This window comes from Chelon labrosus (genome assembly GCF_963514085.1).
Source record: "Chelon labrosus genome assembly, chromosome: 13".
Lineage (NCBI taxonomy): Eukaryota > Metazoa > Chordata > Actinopteri > Mugiliformes > Mugilidae > Chelon > Chelon labrosus.
In genome coordinates, this window is record NC_140346.1 from 27,114,503 (window position 1) to 27,141,227 (window position 26,725).

Sequence of the window (26,725 nt, forward strand, 5' to 3'; positions counted from 1 at the left end):
AGAATTAAGTGCACCATTATCAGCTGATGATTAATATAGACTGTCTGGGTCACCCCCTGGCTCCCAGAAACTCCAAATGGTGACGTTAAAATGACAAAGTCAAGGCTGCAAATGACTGAGTCCGCTGTGCCAGACTCTGTATTTCATACACAAACAATGCTCCAGACTTACTACTGCAACTTTAAACATTTAAGAGATGTATTTTAAGTTTTTAAAGTTGTTTTTTTTGTTCCGGTGCAGCTTTACTGCAGAGAGACACTGAGGATCAGCTCAGCAGAGGGAAGAATAACATGATTTAATCTAGATATCTATTGAAACGATGTGCAGAGACAATGTATTTCTGCAGCAGCATTGGCGACTAAAACAGTTTATCTGCCTGCAAATATTTAAGAATTGTAGGATTTCTGTGGTTCTTCCATGCAGAAACCTCTTCTTCCTCCTCCTGGATGCAGGTTATATACTGTAGGTATATACTGTAGGTATTTTAGGTTTCTTCCAGCTGCTCACCGTGGTAGATGTCCTGGAGGGAGCCTCCTCCACAGAACTCCATACAGATCCACAGCTTATTAGCTCTGCAGACAGAGGAGGACATCTGTGAGTGACCTGCTGCGTCTCGGATTAAGAAGAGGAATCAGAAGCAGGCGTCTTACCGTATGTAGCTGCCGTAATACGCCACTATGTTGGGATGTTTGCAGCTCTTCACGATGACGATCTCCTGCTGGATGATGGAAAAATCATCCTCTGTGGAGTCAGACAGAGACAGAACATGCACATTTATTATTAATGAACACAGGTGAAGTCAGTGTGGTTTATTGTGGTGTGGTGCTTTATCTCCTGATCGGGTTCCATGCTGAATGAACGCCTATATTTCCTTCATCCTGTGTTTACATGCACCAAAAACATCACATCTGCTGGAAATATGACAGAAGGAGAAGTTTTTCCCCCGACTTGTTTGAGCGACTGGTGTCATGTTGTGTTTTTGGTTCCTCCGTTGTCATCCTGTTTGGTTTCTTTGTGTTTCCTGTTTTTATTTTCTAAGCTCCTTCCCTCGTGTTTCTTGTCTTGCTTTACTTCCTGTGTTTTCCACTCGTTGACTGTGTGATTGGTTTCCACTCGTGTGTTCCACCCTCATTAGTTTCACCTGTGTCTCGTCAACCCCTCTCCTCATGTGTGTTTACACCGATCAGACATAACATTATGACCTCCTTCCTGATGTTGTGTAGGTCTCTAAAACAGTGGTGACTCATCACAGAATGGACATGGGCCTTCTGAGGGTGTCCTGTGGTGTCTGGTAACAGAATGTTGTTAGTGGGGGGGTCTTTGAGGGGAGGGGCCTCTGTGGATCATCCCACAGATACTTGATCAGTTTTGGATCTAATGAATAAGGAAGACAGGTCACCTTATAAGTGCTGAATGTGGATATTACAAGAAAACTTGAGACGTTTCATCCAAGTGTTCAGTTCTGAAGGACTGGTGGGGAGTTTGGGGTTTAAATAATAACATCTGTGGGTGTTTTCCATCAGAAACTTACATGACTTTGGTCTGTTAATGACGAGATAGTCACCTAATACAACCCCAAACCCTCAACAGTCTTTTAGAGCTGAAGAACTGGATGAAACATCTTTTCAAGAAAGTCCAGTTGCCCTTGTTTCAGCTTTTTTGGATCCACCATGACCTGGACGACTGAGAACCTTCACAGACAACACTGTGGATCAGGCTTGTTCCGGTGCATCCCACAGATACTTGATCAGTTTGGGATCTAGTGAATTTGGAGGCCAGGTCAACACCTTGTGCTGTTCTTCATGTTTTTTTTTAGTTGTTCCTAAAGTGTTTTTGTGTGTGTGTCTGTGTCAGGCTGCATCCTGCTGGGGATGGCTGCTGCCATCAAGGAGTGTCATTGCTATGGGGTGGGGGTGCCTGGTCTGGTCTAGGTGGGTGCTACATGTCTAAGTAACATCCACACCAATGAATGCCAGGTCCAGAAGTTTCCCAGCAGAACACTGAACTGTCACAAGATGGTCGATGTTATTCACTTCTCCTGTCAGTGGTCATAATGTTATGACTGATCGGTGTATATAGGACTATTCGTTCCAGATTTTTTAAGTTTATATTAAAGTTGTTTTGCTATTTAACCCAAACGTAACAGCTGGTTGTCTTTCTATCTCCATGTTTCTGTCCCACCTGATGTTTAGCTCAGAGAGAATAGATTTATTATAAACCAGAGAGAAACCAGCACATCCAGACTTTACACGGTTATTAAAGGTCTACGCCTCCTCTCTACATCTGATCAGATCAATCTCTTCTGGCTATTAGAGGGATCCTAGAGTCCATGTCCCTGTGAGGATACCGTGATCTGCCTCTTCACCTCCTCACCAGACGGAGGCTTCGTTTCATCATTTACATCCGTTTTTCAAATCGGGAATTTACGTAATGCATCGTAGTTTTAATTTCCTTTTTCGTTTTGTCTTGGACGATATTAGTCCACTCCTTTAGTTTGGTTTTGTAACAGAAAAGCACCCGTGAGTGATATGACTATTCAGTAGCTGCTGCTAGTTTCTGGTAGCGCAGCAGAGAGCAGAGAGTGTGTTTTCATGTTGTGTCAGGGTTTCCCCCCCTCATGGCCAGAGCGTAACAACATACAGAGTCAGAAGCAGTGACTGCGTGTCAGATATTCAAGAGCTCCACTCTCTTCCTGCTTCACACATGTTAAGATGCTGTCTAGCTAGATTAAGGCAGAAGTCACTGAATGTCCTCAATGAATTAATTTAAACGCTGCTTATCTTTACTCTGTGTTTATATAATCTGCTGGAGACTAATCAGCCTGAAGTGAGTACTAGTTTAAAACAGAAATGAACAACCGGGGAGATATTTTAGCTCCAAATATCAAGATGAGTTAAATGCTTGTGAAATAAATAAATAAAATAAAACTCTGCATTCCTAAAAATGACTGCGTTCCTCTTGAAGTCACGTTAACACCCGTGAGCTCTCCTCGTGAAGGGAAAAGGGTGGAAACGAACACAAACTGTGGTCTGTTACGACCATCGCCCACGTGAAACCACCAGGAAAGATGGGGCAGATGAAAACTCAGATATGGTTTTGTTGTGCGTGCAAGCATCAAAATAAACCGTAGGGATGCACGGGCCACCTCAGGACGAAAAGGCAAAACAGAAATTTACAGCCTCGTACGACCTTTGATTCCTCCAGTTAGAGATTTTCATCTTCATGCACAAGAATTTAATACACATTTCTGCTGTTGTGAGTTCAAAATAGTCTAATTTAGAAGCTTAAGTTGTTGCAGTGAGACTGCAGCTGATGCAGCAGATGCATTTCTACCGTGGTGCAGGTTTAAAAATGAACTGATGAGTCAATGAGGTCTCTCATTTCTGCAGCACAGACTAATTGAGGAGCATGCTGCAACCAAACGGCTGCTGGAAAATGACCGGTGTAATCAGACTGCTGGATATCACTCAACACAACCAATTTCCTTTGGTCACGGTTGGACTTTAATGCTTTATAGCCTCTATTTGTTTAGTTGGTGAGGGATAATCACCCGTCCTTCCCCCCTCTCGTTCTCATTACGTGTGTGGCTGGCTCAGATATTTTATCATTTTACTGCAGTCTCCATAATGAGCACAGGAGCCAGTAATTGCAACTCACTGAAACAAGTCTCAGATTAAATTAAGCTAAAAGAAAAGCTTATTATTATGTCTGTCCGGGGGCAAATATCATTTAAGCATCTTCCACTGCAGCATCGTATTAAGAACTGAATGCAGATGTTGTGGCGAGAAACCGAAAAGGTGAATCCAGACTTTAAGATGAGATTCCTGATTAAACCAAACAGAAGAATACATGTAAAAATAAAATTCTCACCCGGCTCCATCTTGATGACTTTAATAGCTGCCATCTCTCCATTCTGCTTGTTACGAGCCTGAAAAGATTAAAAAAAAGCACATTTTAATAATTATTTATTTTGCCGTCAGTCATTTAAGGACTTTTTTTTTCTTTTAGCTTCATTTGCATGTTTGTTGTCCAGCTCAGTGGAGTGAAAGAGAAACAGCCAACCAAACCACGCTGCGGCATCAAACACACAAAAACAGAAACACACACGCACAACTCATACTTCTATCTTTTACGCTGACATAATACATTCCTTAGCTCCTTACCCTGAGCAAGAATAAAACCTTTACCCTAGAAATCTCTTGCAGGTTTTAACACTCAAAAAGATGTGGCGCCCAAAATATGACCACACACGCACACACAAACACTTATAGAACATGCACACGCACATGCACACGTTGACCTTTAAAAGTGTGATACTAGAAGGTGGAGTCTTTTTTTTTTTTTGTCTTTCTCTTTCCTCTGAGTATTTAGAAACAGGAACTGTGAAGATAACTTCCATTACATTTAAGTGTGTTCTACGTGTTTGGAACAAATAATGACCGTGATGGAAGCTGACCAGAGGCTGATAAATACAAACACACACACACATCCACGCACACACACAAACACACACACAAACATCCATTTAAAACCCTTTTGCATGTGCGTGGGAACCTCAGCCTGACGGTGTAAAACACACACAAGCATGTAGTGCTCATCCAAGCATCGTAGTCACAGTGCTGCAACATACGATCCAGATGTTTTCTTTTTAAACCAGTAGCAGAGCAACAATGATTAACAGTCTCTAAAACATAAGAGAGAACAACGACCAGAAGATAAGTTAAGATAATCCATTATTTATCGCACAGAGGGGAAATCTGCAGCGTTGCAGCAGCAGCAAGTAGCGCAACAGCAGCACAAAGGAGATAAAAACATTGAATGAGTACAAAAAATAGAAAGTTTAATGCAATATATATCATATGTGTGTATCCTGCACATCAGAGAATAAAGGATATGTAAACAAAGGTTATTGCACATTAGACAAATGATATAAAAGATAATATTGTTGAAATAACAAGTCTAGTATTGCTTCTGAGTTCACATATCATCATTTAAAAGACCATAAACTATGCACTATGAGAGGAAAGTTGGGTCAACCGTAGATTTACACCTGCCTGCCAGTTCATTAGGTACACTAGTGAATGCATGCTAATAATATAGCAGCCCCGTGCTAAATCTTATCTGCATGAAGGTTCAGGTATTCAGCATTAGTTTAAAATAACAAACAGAGCTGTTGGTTCAGCTCTGTTTCCGTTGTGGTGGCTGATACATGGTCAAGTCGGCGAGGCTCAACGATACAAACAGAGCCACAAACTACATCCTGCAAAATCATCATCCCGCTGAATCGCCTGCCGTTTCAACATCAGCTGAACATTAGAACAATCACTTAATGTGGGACTGCTGCACCGGTTTTCACTGGTGTACCTAATGTTGTGGCTGCTGAACGTGGCTGTCCTTTCTGACACGTGTCGAAGCTACAACCAAAGAGTCATGACTTTACACTTTAGAGGCTGCTCTTACATGCACCAAGTCTAACATTAGATAGATAGATAGATAGATAGATAGATAGATAGATAGATTAAATTTCACCGTTAAAGGTTAAAGGCATGAATCAAACAACGACAGATGACAATAACTGAGCCTGTGTGACACAAAATAATCCTGACACAAAGTATTGCGAGCGTTTTCGGGTCATGAAGGCACCGCTTTGCTCTCTAATGAGGTTAAATTCACCTTTTGAAGTGTTGAAAATCAGCTTCACACATTCCTAACCACTAAAACTAATATTGCTAAAAAAAAACATTTGGTATTTAAGATTCAGCCGGAGATAAACAGAAGAAGAACCTGGTGTTTAGAGTCAGATGCGAGGAGGAGAGGAAAAAGCTCCAACTGCACAAAAAAGAGACAAAAATAAAAAGATGACTTAAGAGCAAACTCCTCTTTTCAGTGGGCACAGCGGCTAAGATGACTTTATGTATATTAAAGACCAGAGTTTAGCCTACCCACTGCACTACCCATTCAACACTACCCATGTTGTAACACCTTAAATAAATCAGTCATCAGTGAAGAGGATCAATGAGGGAGAAGACGTAGAGTGAAAAGGAAACTCCGCTCAGAGAGACACTTGAAGGACACCTCTGTCCACAGCAGACGTGACTGTACCGAAAAACAACCACGCTCGTTGTGTTGGAAAGTTAGAATCAGTCGGCAAACGGTGTAATGGAAGACGTTTCACCATGAGAGGTGGTCTCTGTTCTACTGTAGGTCTGCCTTTGACATTGAAATGGCAGAGTGGAAAGTCGAAGCCACTGTGGTCGAAGCTGCTGAGGTTTAGAGTTCAGAGCTGCCTCTGAGATTTCCTCCACTGCCCCAACCCAACGAAGAGGCGAAGTCAGTTTGGTTTGTGGTACTCGCAGCTCTGAAAGGCCGATGTTATAAAACGACGTTCGACACCATGAGATACCTTTGAAAACAACAAAGTCTGCAGCAGATTAGTGAGTAGTGACGAGTTTTAAGAAAAACATAAAGCCTATGAGATGTCAGGGGATGCCCAGAGACGACGTCCCACTAGAGTGATGATGAAACTGAATTATCCTTCCAGTCTTATCTCTGCACATTCAACAGATAACAAGAGAAGATAAATAAATAAATGCGCCTAAATCTACAAGGAAATGTATGCAGGATGTAGTTTTTGTGTTTCCTCTGAGCTCTGACTGGACTAATGTGGACCATGCTATCTCTGCTAGCATGTAGGCTACGCTAACTGCCAACCACGTGCCATGCTCGCGGATATATCTGACATTTTAAAGAGTTTTTCTTCTTTTAACACACTCGCTACCAGACTGACATTTTCCACCCTTTCTGCAACGTATGACACAGTTTTGTGTAGCCGCCCCATGTTATGTTTTACTTTGATTTCCACAGTTAAAGACAAATATAAGAATATATTATATATATTTTTAATTCTGACAAGAGGAATTCTCCGTCCTCGTGATGATAGTTTAAACTGAACAGTGCACCAGCCCTATAATGTTCTGTTTCACTGAAGGTGTATCCTGGTGTAGAATATGAGTCTGGTAGCACTGCATCTGGATTTCATTATAGAGTTTCAGTCGACAGAGAGAATAAAAAAACACAGCTGCATGCATTCAGAGCAACAAAGTGTATGACATTAAGTGACTGAGCTGTTAACTGTTCGTCCTTTAAAGATATTTTGCTATCAGTATCTTTCACAACAGATGCAATTTCCACTCCACAGCACTACGTCACTGGTACTCTTGTGTACCCCACCCAAATGATTTGATTGGATTGGCAGATCGTTTGTGTAGTTATCTGATGCTATAGAAACAGGATGTGACATCATGATCACGACAAAGTTGCCATGCCAACCGCTCAGTGTAGCCGCGGGACAGTGAGAGTTGAAAAAGATAAATAAAAAACAGGTACAGTGTATAATCCAACATTTCCTTGTAACAGGTGGAGGTAGAGCAGAGCGTAGTATTAATTAAACTAAAACATGAGTGAGTCTGGAAGAAGTGTGGCTCCACTCTTGGACCGTACTGATCAGACTCTGGCTCCAAAGTCATAACATGCCGCCGCCCGTATCCCCGGAGAAAATAGCGCCAGTTTGGCCAATGCATGGAAGTGGAGATGTGTTGTCCATATTTATATACAGTCTATACTTCCAATCATGACTTATATACTTTGAATTCACCCTGCTGGTCTGAGCTTTGAACTGTCTACAGTTACAGTCTCTATATGCTAGCTCAAAAGAAATGAACTACAAACAACTAAAGCTGCTAAATGCTCTGATGCTAAACCTTAATATAAAAGGAACTGATATCAGATAGTTCCTTAATGACATGTCCACACGTACTAAGCAGCAGAGCAGCTGTGTTGCATTTACTCTCGACAGAAAAGGTGTTTCCTGTGTGCACCTGAAGATCAGTAGAGGCTGGAAGCTGCGCACGGCTTCAGCCCCGATGATGATCTGTGCAGTGTGTTTCTGGGAAGCTTTAGTCATGCTTATCGTCAGAGATAGCGCGAGAGAGAGAGAGAGATCACATGAACCTGTGCAGCACCTCGGACATGCTCACCCTAAACCCTGACGCCTCTAGCTGAAACTGAGCCACACGAGACTCTAAATAGAGCTGCTAATTATCTGCTGGGAAGTCGAAGAGAAACTAACCGGTCTAGTCATAGTATGTCTGCAGACACACACACACACACACACACGTGTAGAAGAACTCAGACAAACAAAGTTAAGAAAGAGAATAAAAGACAAATGATGACAATGGAAACTCCATTCACCTAGAAGAGTGTGTGTTACTGTGTCAGTGCATCCAGAGAGGTCACAGAGAGGAAAGACGCCCTGCGAGCATTCAGTAAACTACCAGACACAAACAGAGAGAGAGAGGAGAGGTGTCTCCTCTCACTGACCCCTGAGATGACACTCTAACCATCATGGTTCATAATAATAATAATGACAGTAATCTTCTTTTCTTTAGCACTTGTCAAATCAGCATTTTAAAGCGTTGCACAAAAACATAAAAACAGACAAATAGGACAAAGTTAATAAAAGACAAAACAATAATAATAAAACTATAAAACACACAAGTACAGTTAAAAAAAACACAAAGTCAATAAAAAACAGGAAATGCGATCAGATAAAAATATTACACAGCTGTGCCGTGCCGCCCTAATGCCCGGTTTATACCTGCAGAGCGCAAGAGGCGTGATTGATCTGCTTTAATATTTCCAGCTGCTTCTCCATCTCCGCAGTATTCGAATCAATTGTTTTGGATCATTAACGATGGAACACATGGAGGAAAGGTTAACTGAGGAGGTTCAGAGATACAAACATTTGTACGACTCGTCTTCGGCTAAATTTCAGCGAAAGTTTCAGTCGCCATTGTTGAAAGGGAAGCAGGAAGGAGAAACAAAAATTAACCCGACTGGCAAAAAGACAGCACAGACTAAGCTCATAGCTCGTAGACTTGATGACTTGCACCAGCGTAGGCTACGTACGTAGGGTACGCCGTCTCTGTCCTGCAAACTCTTAGCTTTGAACCGTCTGGAACAGACAGTAGACCTCTGAGGATGTCTAGGTACGTGTCGGCCTGTATGATGCTAAAAGGTCAATGAAAAGATTTAAAAGTAATCAGCAGGAACTTTAAAATGAATACTAAAACAAACTGGGAGCCAGTCGATATCTGATAAAGTCAGTGTGATGTGATCCCTGGTTCTGGTTCTGGTTAAAATCCTGTCTGAAGTTCATAAACAGGTAAAAACACTGATGCCAGAAAGGTTTGATCCCTCTTACACTCGACACACACAAGAAAAGAGATGAAGGAAAATGAAGAAGCAGATCCTGATTACTTCCTCAGTAAAGATGTGACCTGATGACATAAAGGTCCAGATGATGAATCCTCTTAAAAATTAAGAAATTAAACGAATGAAAATGTTTTGTCTTCTTTTCTGTTTCAGGATTGCCGAGGGTTTAATAATACCAGAGGGGTGGCTGCTGTGCCGGTTCTCCAACCACATGATGCATTACACACTTCCACCAATAAAACCACACTTACCTAACTTCACTGACTTCAAGACTTCTATTCAAAATCTAATTTAGATTAAACCGATATCTCAAACCTGCTTCACTCAGTTCACTCACCAGCAACATAAAAACATGAGCACCTCAAGGATTTTCAACCTAAAGGAAACTCAACTTGCAAATTCCATTATTTGTATTTTACAGACAGTAGAGATCATATCTGTTTCATTACTCTGTCTTATTTGTCTGGCACAGCTTAGCACAAAACCGTTTAAATGAGACTAATTATCATGCTTACAAATAAAAGAAAAAAGGCTGATGAGCAGTTAGCGAAGATGCTAAATGTTGTGTTATTGAATTTCTAAATGAATCCTTAAAATAAACAGCCAAGTCTTTTGTTTCAAGATTGTTAGCTCGCTGGCTTGTGATAATAAAATGTAAAAGGACAGCTTTACAGTTAGATGGCACGATGCTGATGGTAAGCAAGCATTAAAAAATGAAAATAAAGAGTTAATAGAAGTCTGAGGAGGTCATGTTCCTGTGGAGTTTGTTGCAGCTCAATGATTAAACTCTGCTTTTTTGTGTATTTTAATATAATTTAATGAATAGCACACTATTTCAAACATACTCGGAAATGGTTCGGAAACGACGGTGCACACTGAAGAGTCCTGTCCCTTCAGGAGACGAGGGGCAGGTGCTGGGTATGCTCACTTCCAAGCAACAGTGCTGAATTAAACATCAGACACATTTTATTTTAAAGCCACACATCTTATAAACATTCGGAAAAACCCAGATAACGCCAAAATAAACTTTGCTTGAGACCCATTGGTGTCCCAGCTGTGCAGCCGAGATCTAGCAACAGAGAAATGTCTTCTGCAAAAACTAGACTAACTGTGTGCATCTGTTAAACTCATTTTCATGGAGCTAACTGTGACTGTAGGCAGCAAACATCTAATGTCATCACTCCATGCGACATTCACAACATTTCAGACAACACATGCTTGTTGCTGCCTTCCACTGTGGTCCATAAAAATGCCCATGTGAGTCTAAGGACTTGGTGATATGGAGTTTTCTTTAATTTCATCGTGTCTTTCTGTTAATCAACACGTCCGTTAGCTTGCTAACTGTTAGCTCCTGTGGTTTCTAGACGCTCGACAGTTGCAGCGTTGTTTTCACGACTTTCTGCTGTTCGTCACTTGAACTGAAAGCATTTTGTGCATAAAAGTTCACATATCGTCACCACAAAGTAGAAATTAATTCCGCGTGAAAACAGCATCCGAGCTGCGTCACTCTAACGACACAGGTAGCGATGAGTCGAGCATCCTGGGTTAGAGCTGAGATCAGGGCCGCGGCCAAAATGAGTCAAGCAAACAAGAAGCAAACTGACTGCATGCAGCATTACTGAGCATCATACACCACATCATGACGCACCACTGCTCTGTACTTTAGCAGCCTAACACAAAGTTTATCCACATTATTATCATTTAAACAGCCGGGCGTATTCAGACTCTATTCCTATCTTTAGCTTTTTAATGAGAAAGATATTTAGACCTACATCCAACAAATGACATGATCGCTGTTTGTCCTTTAAAGTTGTTTCAAGGTCTATCTCTTTTAGCGGAGTCTAAACAGCTCTAAACTGTTGTAAACTAATTAAACTCCACAACATTCAGATGACTACTGCTCCTCCTCTGTCCATCACAACATTAAGCCCCACCCAAACGATTTGATTGGCCCGGCAGATCTTTGCTGGAGCATCATCGGTTCACAACAGAGAGGCGTATAGCTACTCTAAAGTGAAGCCAAAGCAAGTAGAGCTCCCCCTGGTGGCTGGCTGCAGTATAGCTCATAAGCTCCACCCCCCTCTATGTTAGTGGGTGGGGCTTGGGCCAAATTAAAACACTAAAATACACATCAAATAATTTTTTTCAAGGATGGTTTCTGTCATTTTAGGTAATTAATATAATGTTGATGCTTGTTCAAGTGTTATTTGATGCTACAGAAACAGGATGTGACATTATGGCGACTACCAGTTGCCATGCCAACAGCTCCATAAAGCGAAAAAAAAACAAGTACATGGTATAATCCAACATTTCCATGTAACTGGTGGAGGTAGAGCAGATCGTAGTATTAATTAAAAGAAAACGCTAGTGAGTCTGGAGGAAGTGTGGGCGGGGCATCGATATCACGCCTCCACGTGGCTCCACCCTCGGACCGCACTGATAAGACTCTAGCTCCAAAGTGGCAAGATGGTGCAGCACGTATCCCCGGGAAAATAGAGTCAGTTTGGCCAATGCAAGGAAGTGGAGATGTGTTGTCCATATTTATATACAGTCTATGCTCCAGACCAACTTTAACTTCATGACAAAAATTGTAGGTGGAAGTCGGCCCGGCTTCCAGGATAATCTTTTTTTCCATCTACTTTTTCTTGGAGGTATGTTAAGATGATAGCATCACGACCCAGTGATATTAAATTGATAATTCATCATTTCACTGTAGGTTATTTAGCAAATCTCACCTTTAATCTCACCAGTTAATATAATACTCACTACGCCACTTTTGTGCTGGTACTATTTGTTCAATATTCTCTGCATCAGAAATTATCTCTCTTCCTCTTTCTTGGGTTAAAGATAAATCCACACCAACCAAGGTTCAAGTCCATTTCACTTAAAAAACACACCGACACACACACACACACATAAAAACCACAGTCTTTCAGCAGAAGCCTGACACAGTTAACTTGGCCCTGCAGGCACATTATGTGTATGTAGTCCGCTGCTCATTTATCTCACTTCTTCATTTTGCGTCTGAGGTTGCACTCGCACCAGGTGCAGCCCACAGCTTCTGTTGTGAGGGCTACGAGCCTGAAACTACTGTTGCACCGTGTTGAACAGCAAGCCAGTGTGCAGCTTAGTAGCACAAGCCACATCAGATAAGGAGAGTCAGGCTTTTACTGTAAGAAGAGGAAGATCCTGACATGATGAGTTGCAGAGTTGCACCCAGCTTAGTCAAGTCTGAGTCAATTTCCAGGGCAAATCAAACCCTCCACGGCTCCACTGAGCTCTAAGTTTTGTAGTCGCGCTCCTCTCTGAAGGACACAACAAAAGCAGACTTTCATATTTAACATTCAGAGATGCAATGGAAAGAAAATGACACAGCAGCTAGTGAGCAAAATTAAATCTGAGTCAAAACACACTTCAAGAGCGACCACTCCTGGAACGGTGATGAAATGTGACTGGAAACATTCAGAGGAAGTGTCAGAAAACCAGCACAGCAGATCACATCTCTGCAGAAGGAGACTGTTTTTCATATTAAACGGCACCGGGTGGAGCACAGTAAAGACACTAGACCTCCATCTCTCATATGTGACATTTAGCTTTGTGTTTAATTAATATTTGGTTATTTGCTGAAGTGCAAACGGCATCTGTGGGTCATGACCTTTGGAAGTCTATGGTTTTATATGTGGGGAAGACTTTGAAGATGAGAAGATAAGTGTTTTACAATTAGAGGTGAGAAACGAAACATCCCAAAAATGAAAAAAAACAAACTTTTAGAAGCATCATCTTTCTCTAAACTCTTGAGCTGATAGGAGAACATGTAGAAGAAAGAAGCAGGTTTCGGTTCGATTCCCTCTGAGCTGAAGTGCCTTGAGCAAGCACCTGAAACCCCTCCTCCGTTCTGCCGCCCACTCCTCCAGGTTAAAAATAATCTGTGTACATTTATATACAATGAAAAATAAAGTTGTTTTGATTCGGAAAGAACAAGTGGAAGGAAAATAAAGATGTAAGAGGTGAAAAGTCGTCCTGAAATCCACTTTATAAGAGATAATAGCAGGTTACGGTGGCTGACACCCGTGCGTTTCTGAAACTAAAAGTGGTGTTGAATGAAAGCTTGAGTCACGTGACCGCAGCGATGTGTTCAGAGGCATGCAGGGGTGTATTTATCAGGCAATGCAACTGAACTTTTAGGTTTTGTTTGGAAAAAAAAAGACTCAGTCAAATACTCAGGCCTCAAGTAAGACTTCACAAAAAAATGGATCCATTCAGAAGAAGAGTCCTCCTGGTCTCGGTAGACCTCTTACGTTTCCTCATGAGCCAACAGCATGATGGCATTTTTAGTTTTTATCTCTTAAACTATGTGATGGACTAACGGCATTCACATCAACTCAGCTGTTCCTTACGTTCTCAGTGGCAGCTAGCGCGCTAACATGTCTTCAAATAAACCTGCTGAGTCTCACCTTATAAATTATTGATCTGTCTCACTGTTGCAGCTCCCATTTAAAGTTTAAACTGTGAATTTTCTGCACATTGAGGAACCAACGAAGCCCTTTTTGTGCTTTATTTCAATCCCTTCCTTGTTAGCACACTGATAGCTGAGGTCGCTAATGTTAGCTCATGGATCAATCTGTCTGTGTGTCAGTAAACCAGTGTTGGTTCTGGTTTGAGGTGAATCAAACCTGATTTCTCTCACTCACAGATTTATTTGAAGTCACTCCTTTGAGAACTGATTATGCTCCAGCCAATCAGATCATTTGGGGCGTGGCTTTAGTGAGGCGACGGACAGAAGAGAAACATTGAGTTGAATTTGTTTACAACTAAAAGGCTGATTGGTTGGAGGAAACAGTTTGAGGTATGTGGCGTATTCAGGCTTTTTCATCGTTTGGATTTACATCCATTCACCTCGTAACTCCCCCACAGTGTAGTCGGAACGATTCTGTATTGCTTGAAAGCACAACGCCTCATGATTCAAGAGATTAAACTGTGTTAAGATGCAAATACCACAAAATGCCTACAGGGTCACACACTTTACTACGCGTTACTGCACAATGGTTTTACTTGGTATGCAGTGAGAGAGTGTACACACATTTGACATACGGTGAGAGAAACGCTTCTCCTAATGAAATCCTTCCCTTACTGATCACTTCATAATAAACGTATCTCATTTTGACTTGATTATAAACAAACAATGCAAACACATCAACCAGGTGAAGTCAACCAACAGGTATTTCCAGCACAGCTGCCGACAGATAAGGGTGTTTGAAGTGTGTGTGTCTCATCAGGAAGAAATGTTGAACAGCTGGTTATCGACTACTTCTCAATACATACACGCTGCAGGTTTCTCTTTCTCTATTTTGTGAACATCGAAAGAGAGAAAAAGGTCACGGTGTAAGATCATTTTACGCGATATACTCACACTGGATCACTTCATAGCATCTATACACGTTCACACCAGATTAGCTCATGTTGGACACGTGGAGGCTTTTTCCTGCACCAGAACCTGACGTAGTTCACGTCCCATTTTTCAGAAATGAAATAAAAAGACGCAAACAGAAACGTGGCCTCGTTGTTCAACAATTGTGACTCATGCGAGTCGTTCGACCTTCTCTGGCTGTCTTCATGTCACCTTTACAATCCACATATTCACACACACCGAAATAAAAGGTCCTACTTTCTCACCGCTGCTGATGGTGTTGCATTTGCAGGATCACCACAGTTTTTACGCTGTGTAGCAACACACAGGTAAAAAGCATGAGTCCATGTGTGGGTGGGTGGGTGGGTGTGCCTGGTTGAGATCATATCTGTGCATGGGTTTGTGTGTCCACATGTGAAGGAAGGGCAACTATGCAAATGTTTCTCTGTAAAAAAAATAAAAAAGGTCAAGGGGCCTCTTTAGAGGAAGTGTGCTCCCTCTACAGATAACCTGCTTTGCATCGGTTACAATTACCGTTTCTCTGCAGAACACGGTGCAGCAGCTTGACTGAGAAGCGCTCAACCAGAGCCGCTGCGAGGGAAAGCCCGAGCCGAGTCTAAAATAAACAGTACACGCTGAATGGTCCCAGCCAGACGATGTGCAGGGACGGTGGAGAACAAAGCTGCAGAAGATACAGGATGCATCAGCGCAAATGGCGTGCTAGGAATGCTATGTTAGCATTAAACTCCTCTGAGATAAAGCTGATGAGGATTCAAACCAATGACTTTAAATAAAACAACAAATGAACAAACACCGTCTCAGTGGCAGCAGACGGCTAGCAACCTGTGAGGACGCCCACCTGTCACTCAAAGCAGCCACAGCCGTAATTCTGCATGATTCAAAGCTCAAAGGTGAAATCTGAATGGAAACATTTCTTATGAATGGAGAGATTTGCGCAATTGTTTTTCTGTATCAGGCCTTTGGACACTTGAACGTGGACGTCTTTTTTTGGAGCCAGCCTCAAGTGGACATTTGAGGGGCTTCAGGTTTTGGCAGCTTTGGTGTTTTAAAATCTTTGAAAAGGCCAAAAAAAAATAAAATAATCATTGCATTGTTGAGCTCTGCCTACAGAAAGCGATGGCAGCATCACAGGCTACGTTATTTGTTCAATGGCTGCCAGAAAAACCGTCCATCGTAGTCTAAGAGGTACTTTATGAATCTCATAATCAGATATCCTCAGCCTCTGTAGAGGTTCATTTAATTAAATTAAAGTTAACACACTTTTCAAAAGGTTTTAAGACACCAATCCTGAGCTTTAATGTGCCGCGCACCTGTTTCAGCGGCTTCTCTTTGTGACAAATGTTCAACGTTTCATGGTTGAAGTTCAGAAAAGATGAAAATGCCGGCGCAGGTTTGAAGCGTGAGTCAAGCTCTTTCCGTCCGCACTGACCTCCGCACATTTGAATGTCACGGTGAGCTGCTTCGATGGGTTCTGACAAGCATGACTTGCCACCGAGCAAGAGACAGAGAAGGCGGCACAGCTGAGCACGAAGCGACGGAGCGGCCGGACGAATCGAGATGAGGCGGTTTAAATTCGCGCGCGCGAGTCGGAACCTCTGCCGGTCCGCTCTCGTGGCGGGACCTCCGCTTCAGATTCAGATTAGGAGGGAAAACAGTCCACTCACATGACCCTGACTCTGATGTGAGCTATGACTGTAGCACCTGACGTAGCGTTTCCATTCAAGATGTTTCAGGTGTGACGACCTGACGTTGAGGAAAGTACCAGAGAATCTTCAGAGGCACATGTTCATTATAAAGCACAAAAAATATCGACAAATTAATACATTTTTTTAATCTGACACTCTTCTAGTTTTCAGATATGTGTGTGTGCGCAGTGCGATACATACATTTAACAATATATTAGACTAAGATCTACTAAAAGCAGACCTTGTCAAAGTCACCATCACACCAACAGCAACTGAAGGTGCTGCAACAAGTTTGTAAAAATACAACTTTAGGTGCTGGGTGGTTTTTTTTTTTTGTTTGTTTGTTCTGCAGTGCAGTCAAAGGTTGCAGGTCTCTGTCTCGTCTCTCTGCTGCAGCAAGAAGTAGTTTAAATGTCATTCATATATTTCTATCGCCGCTTTCAGCTGTGCAGACGCTAATCCATGCTCTCCCAATGTGTCGGCGCGGCGTCAGAAGTTTCAGAAGAGACAGCTTAAAACCTCAGCAGATAAAAACCAAATCCGATCTGCACGATTACACATTGCTGACGGTAAGAGGGGTAATACGCGGATTTGTGAGTTCACCTTTGACACGTGGACAAAACGGAGGCTTCAGACAAATACAATCATAAACATCTTGGCGCCGGTGAGCTGTGGTCTGAGAAATAATCCTAAAGTGTTGTCTTCATAAATATCAGGCTACCTGACGGATGCATGTGTGAGATGATATTTAGATATTAACCTGCGACCTCACTGACCCTGTTATGAATCACATCCAGACGTGCTGCAGTTCAACATTTGACGTTTCACTTGTGTTAAAATCAGATTTTGATTAAAAATTTAAAAAAACAAATGATTTCCCCGCAAAAAAAAAATAGAGACATATTGAATAATGAAAAGTGAAGTTAGATCAGACCTGAGGAGAGTTATCTGACACTTCACTCAAACTAAACCAGTGTTGTTATCTAAGGAACTGTCTTTTTACTCGAGAAAACGTGAAAGTAGCTTCTGAAAAGAGGATCTGCGAGACATTTAGAAGCAGATTACAACCCCCGAGTTCAGATTGACTTCTCTTTCAGCTGGAGTAGAAAACTCTCCAGAAAGCAATCAGCTATTCACAAGAATACTTTCACTTCTTGTAAAACCACTTCCTCCAGCAGGGCAGGAGCTGCACTAGAGTTGTGATTGCAATGAACCAATGAAACTAAAATATATCACACCTATAGTTCCTTCTGTACCCATCAAGAAATTCCCTGCAGATCACAGCCCCGCGCACATCTGGAACCCGAACCGAACCCCTTTTGTGGAGTAAAAAACGTGACGGGACGCAGATAAGCGAGCGGCTCGTGAAGGAGGCAGAAGTAAGACATGCTTGACTTGAGACAGCAGAGGCAAATTTCTTTTTTGCACTTAAAAAAAGAAAATTCTCAAAACGGTGTCAACGTGTTGTTCACTTTAACAGATTCATCACATGTTCTAAAATAAAAGAAAGGTTTTTAAAGTAAGGAGGTGACAGGCGGCAGACCTTGTAAACTTCTCCGTAGGTTCCTCCTCCGACTCTTTGTAGGATCTCAAAATCGTCCTGAGGGTTCTTGGTGGAGATATCCAGAGCTGCCCTCTGTTGGAAATCCATCTTGCTGTTTTTTTTTTTCTCCTGTCACTATTATTCCTCGTCAGTCATGTCACTCAGCCTCTCACACTCTCGCTCACATCAGCATCTAAAACCGATAAAACTCTCAGGACGAGGAGAGCTGCTGAGGAACGACGCTCGGACTCTCTCACTGCCTGACAAACACACACACACTGAGACACACACACACGCACACACCTTCCTGTTTCTGTTTCTCAGCCTGCTATCGATCCTCCCTACCTCTGTCACTCCCTCCCTCCCTCCCTCCCTCTCACACCTTCCTCTCTTCTCTTTCAGACATTTTTTTTTCTCTCAGCTCATTTGCATAATCCAATTGTGTTTCCTGTTGGGTGTGAAATGTGAGATAGACAAAGACAGGTTTAACTTTATCTATCTGTGTGTGTGTGATTGTGTGTGCGTGGGGGTGTGATTGTGTGTGTGCGTGTGTGTGTGACCTGGGGAACGTCTGCTTGTCTGCACTGAATGTGAACGGCTGTGAGCTGATTAATTGCAGTTGAGCTGTTTGGGGTTTTTTCAGAGTAAGTTTCAGTCTTAGCTACACGCCTACTAAAATGTGTGTGTGTGTGTGTGCGTGCGTGTGTGTGTTGCAGCTCTGCAAGAAGACTCACGCGTGCTTGGAGCTCCCTGTCAGCTTCCTGTTCAGATGCTGTTCAAATGAGGGGTGCCACTGACATCCTGTTAACGAGCAGAGAAACAGCTTTAATTTAATTAACTCTCTCATCTGAAAGTTCATTGTAATTTAATAATATCTACTGAGAGGTGCAGGTGACGTGTCATCTTGCAGCTCTGCAGAAAAAGAAAAATCATTTTATTTCAGGATTGCCCTTAAAATGGAATGAAGTGTTTTCTAGAAGATAAACACATCTGAGTGAGGCGGACGGCGTTGAAACATATTTAATGTCCACCTGATGATGGCGCTGAACAGAAGGTGAAAGGATCTCCCCGTCCGTCAGGGTTCATCTTCTGGGTGCCATGAATGTGTACACTAAATTTAATGACATTCAGATCCTGCAGCCATGGCACCGAGTCGAAAACAGGAAACATAATGATGATGTTTTCTCAATTGCTTCCTATCTGATGTTGTTTTGCCATTTTTGGAAGTTGCTGCTTCAGAATATTTAAAGTTTCTTCAAGTCCTGGGTCAACTGAAGAGACGTTAACAGCTGTTGTTGCAGCGGTGTGTTTGTCCGTTAAGGGGTTAAGTAAAAACTGAAAGAAAGACGCCCATCTTTGCCATCTTAATCTGACGTCTTAATCATTTGACATTTATCGTCCCTGTTCCCTCCGCTGCCTGCCCACGGTCTGGTTTGTGCCGGGTGGTTCTTAAAACGCCCACATGTGATAGACACATATCACAGGACAGTTAACCACAAATAACTGCCTCGACCTTCACCTAGCCATGGAGCAAGGACTGATGAGGATATTCATAAAGATCCTCATCAGTCAAAAAGCACAAAGCATCCCTCAAATCCCCCGCTAACAACTGAAAAAGGAAACAGACGTTTGGCGTCGGTCCCACCTCCTCATGTCAGCTTGAGTTTCATCCTGCAGAATAAACACTATTATGTGTTATTTCATATCCATGGATATGAAATAACACATAATAGATAACTTAACATGCATGTTATGTTATGTTATGTTAGCATGCAACATACTATGTCATACACCGATCAGGCATAACATTATGACCACCTTCCTAATATTGTGCAAGTCTCCCTTGTGGTGACTCAGCAGAGAATAGACTTGGGCCTTCTGAGGGTGTCCTGTGGTGTCTGGAAACAGGATGTTGTTAGTGGGGGGGCTTTTGAGGGGAGGGGCCTCTGTGGATCATCCCACAGATACTTGATCAGTTTGGGATCTAGTGAATTTGGAGGCCAGGTCAACACCTTGTGCTGTTCTTCATGTTTTTTTTTTAGTTGTTCCTAAAGTGTTTTTGTGTGTGTGTCTGTGTCAGGCTGCATCCTGCTGGGGATGGCTGCTGCCATCAAGGAGTGTCATTGCTATGGGGTGGGGGTGCCTGGTCTGGTCTAGGTGGGTGCTGCATGTCTAAGTAACATCCACACCAATGAATGCCAGGTCCACAAGTTTCCCAGCAGAACACTGAACTGTCACAAGATGGTTTAAATGTCATTCACTTCACCTGTCAGTGGTTTTAATGTTGTGGCTTGTTATATCTTCATGCTTGTTGTTGTACTCATTGAAGTAGTTTGCCTGCATTTGTTGTTTGAGGTTTAATAGCATCTACCCATCAACTGTAGGACTCACCTGTGTCAGCACGTCGCTCTCCTCTGAAGTTTTCTTGAGCAAGACGCCGCAGCCTTGTGCAGGCTTCGCTGTTGCAGGTTGTGACGTCTGACCTTCCTGCAGAGCTAAAAATACAGGGCAAAATCAAAAGGAAAGGGACCATCATGCCACTCTTCTGGTGATGTTGCCAAGACATCTGATAATTTCTCACATCTGTAAATAACTTGTTTTTTTTGTCACACAGGTAAAGATTACTGGTACAAAAACAAAGACTGATATGCTTCCTCATTCCACAAACTACTGCCTCGACTTCTTTTACATACATAAAAATATTTCTTGTAGTCATTGCGGTACCACTTTCTGACCATGTTGATAATTAAATTAATTTAAATAATTATTTAGATTTAGAAGCTCTAAGCCTTGTGTTTAATGCCTCTTTCATCACATTCACAGACTCACACTGGCAGATGAATCTTGTTTATCTTGATGTGTGTGTAATGCTGAGGGCTACCTGTCTGTCAGCTAACGATGCTAAAGCTACAATAACCAGGTGAGGCGTTCACTGCCCTCCAGTGGCCACAGAGAAGAACTGCAACACATTTGATCCATTAAATCAGCGTCAGTGACAAGGTGACGGCACATCAACGTCACAGTATTCAGAATAAGAGAGAATAGAATAAAAAAATAAATAAATAAATAAAAAATAATAAAACAGCCCACGAATATTACTTTATTACAGGTATAAATGTTGTTTAAAATGAATTACATTAATGAAATAAATACAGATAAGGATATAAAGGCTTTTAGTTTGGATATGGTCAGAGTTTTTTAATATAAAGTTAAATCCGCTGCATACAAAGAATGACAAGTTTGCTTCCAGGGAATATTTTATGACTTAGGTATTTTGATCACAATATCAATACATCTGATCTGAGGAGGTTGGGGAAACTTAATAACACAGTATGGTGATGTAAAACAGAAATTACGATATTAACAACAGTGCAACCAGACAAAATAAACTGCTGTGAGATAAAACATTAAAACACGTGTCTGAGACTGAGCTCTGCAAATAAACGGATCTCATTCAGTCAGATTTATAAATTCTTGTAAATCCTTACTGGATAACCTCTCTTGCTTGTCAGTCACATTTTATTTATTTATGACCAAATCCTAATAAACAACAATTAAATAAAACGAAATAAATTCTGACATTTCGTAAATTAAATTCACGTCAATTGGTTTTACTGCCCTCTGGTGGCACTAATGGGAAATTGTAGTATATTTATTAATAGTAAATCCTCATTAACTTTAATAATTAATTTGTTCAGTTTGTGATTATAAATAACGATTAGCTAGAATTATCTCTAGCTTTTTTCTATGACAGTTTAACAATATAGTTAGGAAGTTAACCGTACCGGTCCATAGTCCGTCGATAGTTTCTGTCCGTCATGTTTCCGGTCCGCCTGTGCGTCGCTCTTTCCGGTCCGACTCTTTTCTCCCTCCGCCCCGGTGCCTTTTCCAGTTTGTGACCCACGTGCGGAGTTAATTCGGTTTTTCTCTCCAAGCTTCCTCTAAAAGTCTGGACCAAATGGCGTCGCCTATCGAGCAAATGAGGGCGAACGTGGGGAAGCTCCTGCGGGGAATCGATAGGTACGAACGACCCGCGACGCGAACCGATAACCGGGCGCACAAGCTAACGGTAGCTTAGCTTGTGTGCTAATGTTTTAAGCTAACGTTTGCTGAGTAGTGGCGTAGATCAGTGGCGGTAAACCCATTTACAGAGGCTTTATAAACAAGTAATATAGTTTAGGTCGTTTTGTAATCGATCCAGTGCCAGTGTAAATTATGTAGTAGTTAAATAAAGTAGTCAAATATAATCTGAGGAGCTGTCATAACATATCTGTCAGACTCTACAGCAGCTAGCATTAGCAAGGTCCGTTCCAGTGAACTGCAAACATATCCGTTTAAAAAGACTACACATGAGCATTTCCTGTTTATATGCATAAATAATGATAAGTATTCACATCAAACTGATTAAATTACGTTTAAAGAGTTATGCCAGTTAAATGTAAGCTGCTGGTTAAACCTGACAATGTCCCCAACGAGCTAATTCAGATGAATGCAGACAAAGGAAACCTATATTTTGCTTAATTACACTGTTGTTGCTCAGATTTGTGAGCGGATTTATGATATAAGAAGCTAACGTTTCAAGGATTTCGATGGAACATCATAACATCACGACTGTCACAAATATAAGCTCAAAGAATAGGAAAGAAACTTGTATGAAAACATGTTTTACACAAGAAATAAAACATGAACTCTGATAAGTCTCTCAAAAATAGATGCTTTGTCCTGTTCTATACTAATAATAATAATAGCAGTGGAGCAATAACAGTTTTTTTCTTTTGCAGAATTAACATTGCCACCTAACCTCTACCCTCACATTACTCCACTTAATTTATTACAGTATAATTCTCTTAAACCTTATAAATAGTATTGTGTCTCCAAATTATGCTTTTTGTTTTCTTATTTACTTTCTTATCCTACATAGCTTAATCTTTATATAACTATTTATCTGCCAATTTGCAGTCGTTGCAGTTCAATTTCACTGCTACTGTACATTATGCACATAACGAATAAAAAACCAGAGCAGCCAGCTGTATGTGTGTTGTTTGCTTCTGAAGAAAGCATCCCAGATGCCTCTGACATGCAGTAAAGACCTTAAGAATGCTCAAGCCACCCATTTTTTATTCTTAGTGAATGATCTCGTCTCTTCTCACAGGTACAACCCAGAAAACCTCGCCACACTGGAGCGCTACGTGGAGACGCAAGCTAGAGAAAACTCCTACGACCTGGAGGCGAACCTGGCTGTCCTGAAGCTGTAAGTTACACCATCACCAGCTGCTTTCAGATTTAGGCAAAGGCAGCCTAGGCACCGTTTAATTAGACTTTAAATCACCAGCAGTGTGGAAGCAGCAGAACTGGAGGGTGAAAGTTGTGAGATCCGATTTAGTTTTTAGTGCGTCTTTGTGATGTTCATGGCAGCTGTGATCATTAAACCTCTTCCTCTGCAGGTACCAGTTTAATCCAGCCTACTTCCAGACTAACGTGACCTCACAGGTTCTGCTGAAGGCTCTGACCAACCTGCCACACACCGACTTCACTCTGTGCAAGTGCATGATCGACCAGACACACGTATCCTTTTGGTGCCGTTTTATCTGACGTCGCTTGGCTGCCGCTCTCTGATAATTCTGCAAAGGAGCCTCAGACAGACCCCGTCATTGTTATCGCCCAGTAGTTCTTATGTTCAGTATGTCTATTTCCATATGACACTTCATTTCCCCTGCATTCTTCATTTTCAAACTTACTGTTCATTTACAGTAGAAATGTCTTTATTGGGGCATATTTTGTGGTCTTGTTGTGCAGCTACAGTGGAGGATGTATTATGACAGTTAGTAGTGCTATTGTGTCAGAGTCCAGGCTGCCGGTGGTGGTGTCGGCTGGGTTTTGTCTCGGGGTCGGGGGCATTTCCTTGACTACAGTGTCGCAGCAAGAGGAACGCCCCATCAGACAGATCCTGTACCTGGGAAACCTGCTGGAGACATGCCACTTCCAGAGCTTCTGGGTACGACACACACAGAGACACTCAAACACCTGAAAAAATGGAAAACCCTCAGTGAAGACAGTAGATGGGGGAACAGGTTTAATATAGCTGACTAGTCATCTGTAAATGGCATTCCTGATTTCCATATTGCGACATCTCTGGCCTCTTTGTTCAGATTCCTTTTGCTGTCATGCTCCTTTCCAAACTTGTGCAACAGTTTTTCTCTTCCTTGTCTTCCTGACAGACGAGTCTGGAGGAGAACAGAGAGCTCATCGATGGCATTACTGGATTTGAGGACTCTGTGCGCAAGTGTGAGTATCATCGTCTTACTCACCACAGTGGACACCATGTCCTCAGAGTCAATACGAGCAGGTCATGTCATAGACCAGCCTGTGGAACAATAACAGCCACGCCTGGACGGGAAAGATGCAGAAGACACGAATAAACTAAATCAAGAACTGAACGTGTTGTTCTTTCTTTTCAGTCATCTGCCACGTAGTGGGCATCACCTACCAGACCATCGAGCACCGGTTACTGGCCGAGATGCTGGGAGACCCTCTGGGTAAGACACAAGTCACCTCAGTCCACCCAGCGCTTAATACTAGAGAGCACAGACTGAACCTCTTTCTCTTGTGTTTTTCCAGACACGCAGGTGAAGGTGTGGATGAATAAATACGGCTGGACGGAGAACGAGGAGGGACAGATCTTCATCTTCAACCAGGAGGAGAGCGTCAAGCCCAAGAACATCGTGGAGAAGATCGACTTTGAGAGTGAGTGCTGCAAATAAATATATGAACAGATGTTTATCACCAGTTTAAAATGAGTAGGATCTGTTGCCCCAGTTAATTATTCACTGTGCTGTGATATTCTAATACTGCTGCCTTTATTTTACTGTTGGCACGATCCAGTATCTCACCTTTTATTTACAGTGTTTGTAGAGACACTTGTTTTATACTGATAAAATGATTGCTGCTTCTTTCTTTGATTATAAATTCAACACGTCGAGCTTTTTAGCTGTTGATCAGGCATAATAATACTTTTTAAGTCGCTTTGTCCAGGTCCTGCATTAAAATCCGTCCGGGGCAATCTGATTCCAAGTGTCAAGCTTTAAATACCTGTTTTCACACCTGGCACTAAAATGCATCTCCACATCCATCCACAGCCAGTAGAGTACTGTAACAGCTGCTGTCTCTAGTGAATCGGTACCGTTGTAACAGAACCATGAACAGCTGTTTGTGTGTCAGGACTTGGGGAATTGATATATATTTTGGAACAAGATGTAAAGTCTCTTTTACTCTTTAAAAGTTCAGATTATAACTTTAATCATAAAAGCTTCCATACGCAGAGTAATTTCACCACTGTGCCGCTGGAAGCAGTGATGAAATTATCTCTTGTAATAAAGGTAAATAATGACACAGGTGAGTAGGTGGTCCTAAATGTGACCCAGGACTCATTGTGCGTTCACACTACCTATGGAATGAGGTCACACCTGAACTTAAAGCTGGCCACTTGCGTTCACATCGTCCAGGATGGATGTTAATACGACGTCTGCCTGTACTTTGTAGCTGAAATGCATCCAAAAGATCTGAAAACTGTTTAATACGTGTGTTATCTGTTCTCATGGTGACTGGAGTGAAGTCAAACATTGATTTTCTTTCTCTTCCTGGTTTTTTACAGGTGTATCCAGCATCATGGCCACATCTCAGTGATGCTAACAAACAAATACACACACAACACACACAGACACACACAACAGTGATGAAAGTCAACCGGGTCATTTGTTTTCATAGTCACTCTTTTCTCAATAAAGGTAATTTATCATTTCCAGCCTGTCTCTGGTTCTTCGTGTTTACTCCCTGCACTGAAATCTTTTCATAGAACGGGTGTTGGTTATTTTATTATTCTGATAATGAAACCTTGATTAGTCATGAGCTAGGCTGTTGCAATAGATGGACGGTGATTTCCCACGTTACACATGTTCAGCAGCTTGATAATAATGTTTGCTGCTGGTGATCTGGAGGAGCTGTGTAGGAGGACCACATGGACCACAAGCTGAAGTGTCCTTGAGCAAGACACTGAACCACAGGTTGCTCCCAGTGCTTGGCACTTTGCTTTGAATACCAATAAGTAGAAGAGTGCTGACAGGAGAAGTGAATGACATTTAAACCATCTTGTGACAATTCAGTGTTCTGCTGGGAAACATTTGGACCTGGCATTCATTGGTGTGGATGTTACTTAGACATGTAGCACCCACCTAGACCAGACCAGGCACCCCCACCCCATAGCAATGACACTCCTTGATGGCAGCAGCCATCCCCAGCAGGATGCAGCCTGACACAGACACACACACAAAAACACTTTAGGAACAACTAAAAAAAAAACATGAAGAACAGCACAAGGTGTTGACCTGGCCTCCAAATTCACTAGATCCCAAACTGATCAAGTATCTGTGGGATGATCCACAGAGGCCCCTCCCCTCAAAGGCCCCCACACTAACAACATCCTGTTTCCAGACACCACAGGACACCCTCAGAAGGCCCATGTCTATTCTCTGATGAGTCACCACAAGGGAGACCTGCACAATATTAGGAATAATGTCATAATGTTACAACTGATCTGTGTATATTTCAAAAGCTTATAAACTGGCTGTTTAGTCTAAGTTTGTTACTTACAAATGTAAGTATTAAAAAACAATCTTTATATTCCAGTTGTTTAACAATGCACAACTGTATAAAGTGACGAAAAAAGGCCCAAATGTTTTTTCATATATGTCAATAATAACATCATTATATGGACTTTATGTCACTAAAGTGTTTTTTGTA

The 26,725-nt window shown here is 41.9% G+C and overlaps 2 protein-coding genes across 5 annotated transcripts in view; one reads left to right on the forward strand and one right to left on the reverse strand.

Annotated features, from left to right (window-relative positions):
* Positions 1–18,177, reverse strand: part of map4k1 (mitogen-activated protein kinase kinase kinase kinase 1) — a 33,515-nt gene extending 15,338 nt beyond the window's left edge. For 2 of the 3 annotated variants that reach the window (XM_084558750.1, XM_084558749.1), the window contains exons 1-4: positions 17,930–18,177; positions 3,871–3,928; positions 651–741; positions 508–572 (exon numbers count right to left, since the gene is read on the reverse strand). In XM_084558750.1, coding sequence (XP_084414876.1) covers positions 508–572; positions 651–741; positions 3,871–3,928; positions 17,930–18,037 — 322 coding nt within the window. In that variant the 5' untranslated portion in view covers positions 18,038–18,177. Of the gene's footprint in view, positions 1–507; positions 573–650; positions 742–3,870; positions 3,929–12,282; positions 12,289–17,929 lie in introns of those variants that run through there. The other variant, XM_084558751.1, reaches the window with a different exon arrangement.
* A 3,591-nt stretch (positions 18,178–21,768) lies between these two features.
* On the forward strand, positions 21,769–25,730 carry eif3k (eukaryotic translation initiation factor 3, subunit K). 2 transcript variants are annotated; one of them, XM_084558461.1, is made up of 8 exons: positions 21,769–21,949; positions 23,082–23,180; positions 23,374–23,494; positions 23,847–23,924; positions 24,148–24,214; positions 24,388–24,465; positions 24,548–24,673; positions 25,581–25,730. In XM_084558461.1, the coding sequence occupies exons 1-8, from the start codon at positions 21,888–21,890 to the stop codon at positions 25,610–25,612; spliced, it is 663 nt and encodes a 220-aa protein (XP_084414587.1). In that variant the 5' UTR covers positions 21,769–21,887; the 3' UTR covers positions 25,613–25,730. The 2 variants fall into 2 exon arrangements, with proteins under 2 accessions (XP_084414587.1, XP_084414588.1); XM_084558462.1 differs by having other exon boundaries at positions 23,850–23,924.
* The last annotated feature ends 995 nt before the right edge of the window (positions 25,731–26,725 follow it).

Coding starts and splice junctions, on each gene's coding strand:
- eif3k (XM_084558461.1), top strand. CDS start 21,888: ATGGCGTCGCCTATCGAGCAAATGAGGGCGAACGTGGGGAAGCTCCTG. Junction 23,181..23,373: donor AACCTGGCTGTCCTGAAGCT/GTAAGTTACACC, acceptor CTTCCTCTGCAG/GTACCAGTTTAATCCAGCCT. Junction 24,215..24,387: donor TGAGGACTCTGTGCGCAAGT/GTGAGTATCATC, acceptor CTTTCTTTTCAG/TCATCTGCCACGTAGTGGGC.